Here is a 12,406-nt window from a genome sequence, read left to right on the forward strand (position 1 = left end):
CCGATGCCATACCGATTCCAACCGAACCGATCGACTCGGCAGCTAACATTAGACTAACCGGCCACGGTGAGCTTGGCCGGTCGAAACACTCACTCAGCTAAGTATCTATGATGAAGGTTGCCTTGAGCAGTTCGAATAAGCTTGAGTGAAAAGCTCGTCTTGCTGCTGGTGGTAACTCGTCAAGTGGAAGAGAGTGCAGTGCAGTGAGTGAAATGCATCATAAGTGTATATTCGTATGGTACCACTAAGATGATGCTATTTTCGGATTGGTCCACTTTTTTGGTTTGCCAAATAATAGCCTATATTGATAACTGCCACCAATTTCAGGAGTCATGTAAAACACTTTTAAAAAATTATTGCTCAAATGATAATAACTTTATTTAGGATTGACAATGGAAGCATAGACTTGTAAGGGTATTTTTTTTTTAACTATTAGAGCACCACACCGGATAGGTCGGTTTCACAGCGTTCGAGCTCTGCATGTTGCCCAGACATTGTGTACTAATGAACATCGCTAGTTTATTGGCGGAGAAGGTAATTTCATTGTGGGGTGTTGAATGGCCTGTAAAACAACTTGTTGCAAAATAGTGATAATTGTAACCGGCGTTGGATGCGTTTATCTGGTATGTTTTTCGTTTGAAAAAAAAAAAATGGAAAAAAAACAGTTGATTCCGTTGCGAGCAAGCATGGATTGCTGATGCAAACTTTTTCAAGAAACCTTCGAAAATTATATAAATTTGCAGTTCTATATGTGTTTGAACATTTAAATTTATTGTTCCTTATAATTTTTTTTCATATAAAGCACATGCCTAGCCTTTGCTGTTGACAGTGGTATTAAAGTGAATATCAAACCGATAATGATGATTTGGTTTCAACTAGTGATGCTAAATAATAAACATGTATACCTACCTAAGAATAATACTAGATTGAGTTAAGATGAGACCGATGAGACATACTGAAGACACAACAAAGGGAAAGCTAATGGCAGTAGAAGGACGACTCTGCTTTGAATATCAGATGTGTGAGTAAATTACACGAGATAAATATACGTACCTATAGATAAACAAAACCTAGTGTTTGACTATAGTTAAAAGGCCACCACAAATTAACCAGGAGAATTAAACGTATAAACCAGACCAGTGAAGGTTGATTCGCAAAATTAATCCTTGGGGGGAAGGAAAGAATTTGGAAGCGATTTTCCAACTTGTAAGCAATCGAGCTTGGAAATATGAACGATTGTTTTGTGATTATATGTGTATTGTAGTATTGGGAAAACTGATTGCAACAATTATCAATCAAAATGAGAAATTTTAATGGTTCACTTACAGGCATTTTGCGCAATGTCGTTGATGAATTCATGAGCCAAAACAAAATTTAAAAAACTTGAGATCTCACGTTTTTACAGAAGACTTTCCGATTTTTCGAATATTACTTGTTTCATACATTTATAACTCTTGAAGCAAATATCGTGGAACGAAGATTATTGAAAAATATTTTTCTGAATTCTTGTTTTTGAAATATGACTGATAACTCGTGAACGGATAGTCAGAAGGTTGTGGTATTAATATCAAAATATCAAGAAATGTATTCTGAACACATTTTTCAAATTGTTAATTCAAAACAAACTTTGAATGTGGCTCTGAAGCTCTAAAAGCTACGGCCGTCTACACACCGCCTCACCCGTTAGTTTCTACTTTCCTACGTAGGGTAAGGAACGAGTTAAGCAGTGTCACCTATTTTAATCAGTTGAAAATAAATGAGCCGAAAATGCACTTTTTTATTCATATTTTCAAAATCTTTTGATAGGATCATCTTCACAAATCACTTAACCATACATTTGATTCACACAAACACAATTTACTGGGTTTCCGACAAGAAATATGATGAATTAAAAATTGTTGTCCAAAAACGTACATTTTTCAGCTGCTGAAGGCAATCGCCACCTCGCTACTAACGAATCCATCACATTTTTCAGCACTGATTACAACCACTCTAAAAGTCAAGCACTCAATTGTCACATACCATATTATTCACTCTCTTTTTTTCTATTATCTAAGGCTTTGTTACTAACCGAAAGTTTTATTATTTTACAACAAAACTGAAAACAAATTCTGAATTGACGGAACCTGTTCACCAGTAGCAGCAGCTGCAGCAAAACTGATAAACTATCGTGTTGCCAAGACACTGTTTCGGTTCTGGAAATAAGAATTATAGGTTTGAAATTAACTGAAACCTCCAATGGTGAAAACGTGGTTCAATACTTTCAAGAGAAATGTATGTTCATAATTAATTTTTCTTTATTAAAAACAACAGAAAAGACAGTTTTTTCAATAATTTTCGAAGATTTTCTCAGTGATTTAATGAAGCAACGATGTGTTTCAATGTTATTTGCTTTGACAACACTGTTCTGAGTCGGACCGTGCGTTCTGCTATGTTTATTTCTTTTGTTCTCCCACCATCCTTATGAACAGCGAGTGAGACGTCAAACTCGCAGTTTCCCATAAGAACACTAGAGAATAAAAGAGACGACGAATACCGTTTGCCGAACGGTGCGGTGAGTGTATGCCCCGATAAACAATTTAAACAGATGGCATTTCACGCATCTATGCCGATACGCTATGCCGATTACGCATCAGATGCCGATTAGTAGGTCGCGGATAGGAACGCGAACTTACTGAATAGGGGGAAAAGTTCGAGGGATTTTTTACGGGGACGCAAAAAATTCAGATTTCAGGATTGCTTAAAAAAGCACCTTGAGGGTGAAAATATGTTCGGTTTGATCAAAATTAGTTCCACCACTCCCACTTTTAAAGCGGAAAATCAAAAGTTTAGCACAACAATTGTCTTCCAATCGTAACAGCTTGAAGAACTAAAGATAGCAAGAAGATTGGTATGCTGATATCCCCCACTTAATCAACCCATCGCTTGTAATAAGGTAAAACAATCAGTGACCCGCTTAGACTGCTTAAAACCGGTTCTTTACCCTACATTCATTCAAGTCTGCAAAAATTGTCTTTTGTGTTTACATAAATATTTCTATATATTACATATGGCCATATCAAATATTTTATAAAGTTTTTGTCCTTCCGGTATTGGGCAACTGAAAGGGGAGGGTTGAGGGGGGTCGAAAAAACAAAGAGATTTTTCTAATCGACCAAAAAAAAGCGTTTTAAGCATTTTTACTTAAAGTTTAAATTATATTTTTGTCGCTCGATCTTCCAAGCCAATTACAAGGGGGGGGGGGGGGTGTCAACTTAATTATAGATGTTATTAAGAAATAAAATTATTGTTGCAGTAGAAAGGCTAGGTCAGACCGGTGGGTGGATTAATTCGGGTTTTTTTTACTGTGGTTCTGATGACCTAGAAGAGAAGGTCGTCTTGAGAAAGGCTATCTTGAATAGGAGAAAATAGCTATCACTCGGTTTGTTTACGATAAAGATACACAATACGACACGTTTTGTGTAAGAGATTTTCTTTCATTCTTTTGTTCTATTGCACATAGGGGAACTGGGGGGAAAATGAACACCCTTAGCAATGTCGCCATTTGCTTCCCCAGGAACCAACCAAATGCCGAACACACTACATGAATTGAAAGCTGGATTCATATTCCACGGAGCAAAATATAAAGATGTTTGGAAAAGGACGATTTGTCATGAAAAATTCCATATTTTCGAAAGTGTCACATTCCAGCCTGATTTTTTTCGTGTGGGTAAAATGAACATGCAGTAAGGGCAAAATGAACATGTCATAGAAAACTAAAGTTAACATGCAGTTTGGATAAATTAAACATTATTTTACCTTATCATTGTTCTACATAGGCTGAAGATATTCAACAAGGCTGCTAAAATTAAAATTGGACTTCACAAAGTTAACATTACGTATCTTCGTCACGTTCATATAATGCTTGACTTTCAACTCGCTTCATCGGTCATTTTGCGTCATTTTTCGAGAGACTCGATCATTTTTATTGATTGAATTGTAATTAGGTCCTGGTTGCTGATATATGGAAAATAAAACATCATTATACACATTGTTCATTTTGCCCTTTGTTCATTTTTAGTGAAGTGTTCATTTTGCCCCCAAAACACGAATTGTTTTCTAGTGTTTATTATAAACAAACGGTTGATAAAAATATTTGGAATTTTCGACAGATCCGCAGGACAGTGATAAGCAAACAACACTAAATGATACCAATAGTCGAAATTTAATTTGTTTCGCCAAAAAAGCTTATATACTATTAGTGGAAATTACCATCGGCGTCAGATTTCAACAAATATTTTTTACTTTTTCAATTTTTTTCACATTAGAAAGCTTATGATTACCACATATTGTCTCAAACAGCTTAAAATACTTCTAGGAGAAGATACCTATTGATCTGGTACAGATTTTAATCGGTTTACTGGGAATTTGGCTACCTGTTCATTTTACCTCCCCTGTTCATTTTACCCACAGTTCCCCTAATATGGTTTCCACCATCAGCATCACCCCCCTCCGGTGTTTGATTGTCAGTTCTTTATATGGTACATATTTTCTTTTTTCTGTTCATTGCATAAATCACACACATTTCGCTTTTATTCTTTCCAATTCAATCAATAATGAGTTGCCAAGTCGATCTTAGCAATCGAATGAAACTCTGGAAATTGATACGCATAACTGCCTACCTTTTTTTTCGGGTAACTTGATCCGTCCATTGCTCTGATATTGATGTTTATATGGTTGGTTGATTTGTCTGCGTCACTGCATCTTATTTGTTTTGTTGAGTAAAATTTCCCCTGAAATATGCAAGATGGACAGGATTGGTATGCTCACTGCGTAGGTACGAAGATGGCACTATAATATCTGTCATTTCTGATGTAACTTTTTGAAGAAGTTCCTGCAAAAAATACCGTCATGCATATTTTGTGTGCACTTTATCACCCTCTATATCGAACTTCCCAAACAAGAATGGCATGCCTCGGTTTCTCCTCATTTAAAAAAAAGTCCAGGGCAAGCTCGTTACAATACGAGTAACTTTCGATTAACACAATATCAATTTATGCTGAAAATCTCTATATTTTGCGCATTTTTTAAAACAGATTGGAATGTCCGTTTTCCTTTAATGGACCTTGTGGTTTACAATAGGATAGCGACCGGGTCCATTATAGGAATTCTAGTGTATTTTGCATAGAGAGGATCCACAAATGGCGACATCTTTTACGTTGTTAACCTATAATGGACCCTCACTTGTTGAAAATGTCGTGTTTAAGGCATTAATATTGAATGCAGCTAAATCTTTATAAACTGGAATATGTGGTATGTTTAGTACTTTCTGTTTCATATCATATTTTCTCGGAAATAAGAAGCCCAAGCTAATAAACGCCGAAACTGTACCCGAGGTCCATTATAGGTAAAGGGTCCACTGTAAGATAACTTACCCTACTCAACCAAAACCAAATTTAGGATAACTGTTGAAGTATACGAAGAATAGTTTCATATTTGAAAAATAAAAAACTACAAGGTATACAGCCCTAAGGGTTGTACGAAAGGGTGTCGTAGGACTATAACAGATCATTAGATCAAAGACTAATGTAAACTGCATTTCTGGAATATGTATGTTTATAAGAATCTGTGAGTACTGTAAGTAAAATGTTCACTTAATGTTTGATTCGAGCATGCAGACTTACCGTTTTCTCCCAGGGGGGCTTCCTATCTAACCGATGTAGGGGAATTGTGTGTAACGTACCCCCCCTTCGTTTTTCCCTAAACAAGCGAAATTAAAATGCAAAACCACAGTATTCGATGGAACTAGCCTACTATGCAAGTATGACAGTTGTCACATGCTGTAAAAACAAAACAAAAATAAATTTGTTTTTGAGCAGCTTCCGATGTAATTTTTGGCGTCATTTCCATAAGCTATTTTCTTGTCAAAATTTGTAAATACCCGGTTGTTGCGATTCGATTGCGTAAAGTGAACTTCAAAAAGACATCCCCGCCAAAAATGACGGTATAAAACGCTTGATTTGCTTTAGCATTTGATATTTTTTCAAATAAGTAAAAGCAGGCCAAAATGCCCCACTTGCGGCGGTGCAATTTGCCCCCCTTGCAAATTCCACGTAATTCAACTGCGCGGTGCAAAATGCCAGAGCTGGAGTATAATGTGCCCCATGCAGAAAAGAAAAAGTGCACCAGAAGGCCGAAACTAGGTTTATTTTATATAAAAATACGATATTTTGAAAACAAAGAAAATAATTTTACTTTCTACAAAATAGAGTTGGTCTGTCACTGGTAGAAATATTCAAATTACAGCATTGGGCATATTATACCGCATATTATAACATTTAGGTGCCTTTATTAAATAATTCCTAGCATATTTATTCCACAATACTAATTGAAATAAACAATTGCAATTGGTTGTCAGCTTAAATACCAACATATACACGTAGTTTTCACGTTAATTTGGGGAAGCATAACAGAGATATATCCATTTATTCTTAGGGGGGGGGGACATTATATACAATTCCCCTAAAACGAGTCGAACTTTTCCCGGACGCGAATTGGCTGCTTGACAGGCACGGGACCGTTGTTCTGAGGGAGGGGGCTCTTCTTAGGTGAACGATAGCGACACTATGCTGTCGCCTGCGGGGTAAACTCTTCTTGTGGGTGGATTTTCCATACTATTAGCGCACTGACTGACACTTAGTCCGTCCACTATAGTGGCTACCACGTGCCCGGGTACATTTTTCTGGAATGGAGTACTTGCACTGGGTCACCTGCCGATATTTTACGGAAACGGGCTATCGAGATAGCAGTCATTATTTCCGCGGACACACTTCATTTCAGGGCACACTGATCCTTCCTTCTCTCCTCGGCGTTTACACGGACCTCGCCCGAAAATGCAGATCGACACTAAATCGTGTTTAGAACCCTTTGGAAGGTTTTCGCGGCGCGAGTGTAATGCGGTAGATTTAAGTAGCGGGAGTATTTCTCAGGCTACGCACAGCACTTCACAAACACGGTCGATACGAACTTTCTTCCTAATACCGCCACGTGGATACCGAGTAGCAACTCGTTACTCTCACTCTTAGGCACGTCCGATCGCCTCGCTTGCCAGAACAAAATGCCCCGATCTGCTTGCCCCTTGTAGGCTTAAGCGGAACTACCTTGCGTTACGGTAGAACTCCTCCACTCTCGGTCGGTACGTGCGGTGGAGCCAATGGTAACCGCGGCGTCTCGATAAGGGGATTTTATTAAATAAATTAACGATTTGTTCCCTTACTCCCAACATGCAAAACAAATTCAACTCCAAATTCAACTTCAATTTTTTCAACTATTTACAGTTACTATTAGACATGGTCACATGTTACAGTACCATGGCTTAAGTGTTCAAAAGAGAAGAGCGAAATATTCAGATTCAATTTTTCATTGAATGCAATGGTGGCTTTGAGAATACGTGGATTGTATGGGATCCCCCCCCCGTAAAGAAAGGTGGGATTTCAATTCACAATATAAAAAATTCTTGCCTTATGAAACCCCCACATGCCAAATTTGGTTCTATTTGCTTAATTTGTTATAGAGTTATGAGGAAATTTGTGTTTTATTTGTGTGGGAGCTCCCTCTTAGAAGAGGAAGGGGTCTCAGTACACCATGGAAAAATCCTACCTTCTAAAACCCCCACATGCAAATTTGGTTCCATTTGCTTAATTAGTTCTAGTTTTAAGGAAATTTATGTTTCATTTGTAAGGGAGCCCCCCCTCTTGCTCCCTTCATAACATTGCTCTCTCACCCCCTCCATTAAATTGCTGGTCATTTTATCTATCCAACGACTTAGAAATTGTTCAGTTTCGTTCAGTAGTTCAGTAGTTATTAGCTTTTGAAAACTTTCATTCAAAAGTTACACTTCTATTTCTGTTTTCACAAAGTGCTACCCAGTCCCAGTATAGTAAACAAAGACGTAGTCCTACGTCAACAATTTCAAACAAATCTTATCAAAAATTCGTATGTTTTAGATAAGATTTTTCGCTCTCTTTAATTATTTTTCTGTCAACTCTTTGTGTTTATTGATTCTGCTTTCGTATTGCCTATCTCTTACCTTCTTTCATTTCGGGGTTCCTTCTCCGTTTTTCCCGATCTTCTTACACAGCTTCTGGTCCTTCCAGAAAGCTTTTAGCTCTGGATGGTTTGGACTCGCGACCGACATGGAGACCGGACCAACAATATATTCGGCATGATCCTCTTCTTACGGAAGATGTTTCAGAGTACAAATTTTATATTCGGAGCACTCCATCTTAGAAGAAAGCTAAACTATTTGAAAAGGTTTTGAAAGGGATGTCGGTTATTTTACTCGCTAATTAGGCTACAATCAGGCCCAACGGGTTGTTTGAATTTTCGGTTCAGGATCACGTAAAATACTTTTTTTTCTAATGTTCGTTTTAAAGGTGGAATAAATGAAGACAGGTGGCAAAGCAAGGCTGCCTTCCTTGTGTAACATTGGAAAATTATTATTTGAACTAATTACTGTGCTCGATTTTATTAGTTTCGACATTCCTTGGTTTATCAGCACCCAATACAGACCGATCCAATATGCAGATCGGAATCTCGATAGAAAGTAAATATGTACAGTGAATTCAAAAGTAATCGTCGAATTGAGGGGCTTGTCGAGAAACAAGCAGGAAATTTCGTTAGTTTATTCATACTCATTAATCCGATAAAAATAAACACAGCAATAAATTTTGATACATAGACATTAAATAAATAAAATTTACACTTTAGTAGTTTCTTCAATTCTAGTACTAAGACTCAATAATCTCTAGGCGTATACGGTTCGGAACCCTTGGCACATTCGTCTTCCGCAGCTTCCTCCAGTGAATTAGACCGTGAAGTGTTTGCAAAGTGTTGTTGCAGTTCTGCGTACGGTGGAGGGGCACTTACCAGTTGGTCGGATGTGGTCGCTGGAGCTGAAGGTGCTGATGGCGTGTAATCTGCCATCGCCATTCGCTGCTTTTCGATGATCGCTTCGGGGTTACGATTGCCAACTGTCAATCCTACAGTGCCGAGGACAATCGGTAAACGTATGGTCGGTCGCTTACGGGACCGTGTGGGGTATACGACAATTTCAATTTCATATTTCGTGTAGATGATACGACAAAGACTGTCATTGGTGGGAGTTCCACTTCCAATGAGTATGTTTTCTTCAAACCGAGCGTTTTGTCTGCGGCCTATTTTTCCAGTATAGCGTTCTTCTAATACCGTGTTTTCCATCTTCTGGTCAACCCATGGAACTTGACTTATGTATGTGTCAACTCTCTGTAGCTTGACCAGTATTGTTTTGATGTCTACAATGCTTTGGTTGTTCACGTGCATAATCATTTCGATTACTTCTCCTGGAGCGTATCCAGATCGTGGGGTTGTTGCTGTTAATACCAATGGTTCCGTGAGGCCAAAGTAAAACGATGTTACGGTTTCCGCCTTCGTTGGTAACGCCAATGTTTCTGAAAGCAAATTCAGGTCGGAGTCTAGTTTGACGGTGAATGGAGCCGTATTGACAATATCATGTTTCCACGGTCGTTCCAGAGTCAATTGAATCATGTAACGAATATGACCAAATGTACCCTCCATTGAGGCAGGAGCATTGGCAGGAATTATGACGGAAAATGGGTAATTGTAGGAACCGGCAACAATTTCCAGTGGATTTCCCACATCCGAACCGACCAAGTAGCTGATGGTGTTGAAATAGTCTTCGCGACCTTTAAAACTGACGTTACGTTTCTTGTAATTTGTTGTGTTGTTCTTTACTTTCGAGCCCCAGTAAGTTGAAGCAAACCCGTTGATCCTTAGACAAACGCCTGTAATCGAAAAATGAATGAATTCACTGATTTGAGAACAGAGGCATCCTGTACCAGTATCTTATCTTGGAATTGATTATTGCTTCAGTTAACATACCTACACGTGAAAAGTGATGATTTTGGCGCACAAACAAATTAATCTACTTTACATTTTTCTCGCATGTTCTCTCTTTATGTCAAATTAGGTTGCATCTATTAAAATGAATATTGTAATAAAAGTCCAATCACACCTTAATGAGTTAACTAAGAAGCCAAATAATCGAACCTATAGGTGACTCTAATTCGCAACTCAAAGTTAATTTTAACTACATATCTGAATAGTCCGTTTTAGTTGGATTGTAATCATAAACAAAAGAGCGGAAAATTTTATAAACGAATCTTAAACCTCTAAGATCTAAGATTATTTGATTGAGAAATTTATGATAGTAATCGAAGACAAACCGATTATTTTAGATCTATTTAGACTATCTGATTAACCAGTCTGACTTAGAGGCCAATTGTAAAGTCCAAAAATTTGAGCAATTCAATGTCCGTAGTATGCTCCAACGAGCCTTTCATCTTATCTACTGGTACACAGATTTGAGATTGGATCAACAGGTCTATCAGAGAAAACGGAAAACGGAATTATCTAACACGCTGCTAAGTTCAACCGTTTTGGGGGTCGTACCTCTGAATTTCTTGTTTTTCAACAGCGTCAGCTCGACAACACCGGTAACCATATCACCTGGTCTGTAGACCGATAGCGGATTGTTATCGAACCGAATTTCACATTTGATGTGCCTGGAAGGCTTTTCTTTTTTCACCATTTTGCAAATAACTGCGTCCCAATTTTATTGATGCACCGGAAGATTCCGCTCGACAATTCGATCGCGACTAACCCGTTTGAAGGTTGGAGAAACAGTGTGATTTTGTTTGCGCTTATCTAGTGATAATGTCATGATATCAGCAGACACTGTGCTTTTTGTAAATGATAAACCATTCTGTTTTCGGGTTGAAGCTTCCACAATTTGCCCTAACGCCCTTGGAAGTGTATATATTTATTGATGAGCAATTAATTAGAAACTTTTTACGACAACTTTTCACGAAAGTGCATTCTTCGAGAAACAAATTGGCATGTTCAAAATATTTGTTTTTATTAAATATTTGCTGGTCCTCGTTATCGGTGTCTAATCAAGTCCAAAACAGAACATCCCCGAACAAGATAACACATTTCATCTAATCCGGCTAGCATTTGGGCGATAAGACCTAGATTGATTCATCATTTGTTCGATAAAATCGGCTACCCATTAGCACAGTCAGTATATTTGCGCCTTGGATTGATTTAACATGTTAAAATAGAACCAAAAGACCACCATGAAGAAAGAAAAGGCTTCAAAGAATGTGAACTGTGACATACGTTTCGACAATAACCCCAATGGTATTTTCAAGGCAGGGGACAAGGTTACTGGTTCAGTGGTACTAACCTTAACTCAGTTGAAAAAAGTCCGAGGTATGCACAATTTTTACACAAAAGTCTTAAAAAATATATTCATTCTTTTTTTTTTGTTTTAGGAGTATATTTATTAGTCACTGGATATGCGGATACTTTTTGGAGTGATAAAGTTCCTCATGGACCGAAGAACAAAAAAACGAAGGCTAATTTTAAAGGTCATGAAGATTTCATAAAACACAAGTTGTACTTCGTGGGATCAGACACGGGGAATCCGATTGATCTAGTCACAGGAGTACAGTATCACTATTTCAAATTTGACATACCGGCCAATGCACCAACTTCGATGGAAGGAAAATACGGCCACGTTCGGTATGCCATAAAAGTTACTCTGGAACGACCATGGAAACACGATCATAACTTTCAAATTCCATTCACCGTATTGGCTAAGGCGGATTTAAGTGCAGATCATCCGGCTTTCAAGACGCCAATCAAAGTGGTAGATGAACTGAGGTTTTACTGTTGGATTTGCCGCTCTAGTCCATTGATAGTGACTGGCAGTGTGAAACGATCTGCATTCGTACCGGGAGATTCTATTGACTTGACGTTAGATGTAAATAATCTATCCAAAGAAGATGTGTCAGAGATTATCATAAAATTTCAGAAGGTGATGAGGTTCATAAGTCAAATACAGTTAATAGAACAAACGCAAATATTAGCCGAAAATCAAATGACCAAGTATGAAACCGTGGAAATCCAAAAAACCATGCCCGTCGCCAAGCAGTCCAATATAACATACGAAAAGAATTTTTTGGTAGGACCGCTTACACCTACCGAAAATCAAAACAGTAAAATAATCCAAATCGGCTACCAATTTGACATTCTTGTCAAACCGAAGCTTTCCACGAAGAAAATAGAATTGACTATTCCAATCATCATCGGTTCCGCCGGATTGAAAACCGAGGAAGCCGTTTCGTTTGTCAGGTCAAGTGGAATTGAGAAATTGTCCGCCGGTTTAAACCGAGATCAGCCATCTGCTCCACCCCCGCCATATGTAGAAGATCAGGAAAGTTTGTACCCTAATATAAGTTCCCTACAGAGAGCATACGAGAATGAAGTCAGTAGTGAAGATTTTGATGGTAGACACGGCCAGTGA

At 38.1% G+C, this 12,406-nt stretch overlaps 2 protein-coding genes across 2 annotated transcripts; one reads left to right on the forward strand and one right to left on the reverse strand.

The window, feature by feature from the left end:
- Positions 1 to 8,775: 8,775 nt before the first annotated feature.
- LOC128739563 (arrestin domain-containing protein 1-like) lies at positions 8,776 to 10,627 on the reverse strand. Its single transcript, XM_053835057.1, has 2 exons — positions 10,489 to 10,627; positions 8,776 to 9,821 (listed from the first exon to the last, which is right to left on the reverse strand). Exons 1-2 carry the CDS (start codon positions 10,625 to 10,627, stop codon positions 8,776 to 8,778), a joined length of 1,185 nt encoding a protein of 394 aa, XP_053691032.1.
- A 547-nt stretch (positions 10,628 to 11,174) lies between these two features.
- Positions 11,175 to 12,406, forward strand: LOC128739564 (arrestin domain-containing protein 17-like). Its single transcript, XM_053835058.1, has 2 exons — positions 11,175 to 11,310; positions 11,373 to 12,406. The coding sequence occupies exons 1-2, from the start codon at positions 11,175 to 11,177 to the stop codon at positions 12,404 to 12,406; spliced, it is 1,170 nt and encodes a 389-aa protein (XP_053691033.1).

The sequence above is a fragment of the Sabethes cyaneus genome, chromosome 3 (assembly GCF_943734655.1).
Source record: "Sabethes cyaneus chromosome 3, idSabCyanKW18_F2, whole genome shotgun sequence".
Taxonomy (NCBI): Eukaryota; Metazoa; Arthropoda; class Insecta; order Diptera; family Culicidae; genus Sabethes; species Sabethes cyaneus.

Coding starts and splice junctions, on each gene's coding strand:
- LOC128739563 (XM_053835057.1), bottom strand. CDS start 10,627: ATGGTGAAAAAAGAAAAGCCTTCCAGGCACATCAAATGTGAAATTCGG. Junction 9,822..10,488: donor GAAAAACAAGAAATTCAGAG/GTACGACCCCCA, acceptor TTTCGATTACAG/GCGTTTGTCTAAGGATCAAC.
- LOC128739564 (XM_053835058.1), top strand. CDS start 11,175: ATGAAGAAAGAAAAGGCTTCAAAGAATGTGAACTGTGACATACGTTTC. Junction 11,311..11,372: donor TCAGTTGAAAAAAGTCCGAG/GTATGCACAATT, acceptor TTTTTGTTTTAG/GAGTATATTTATTAGTCACT.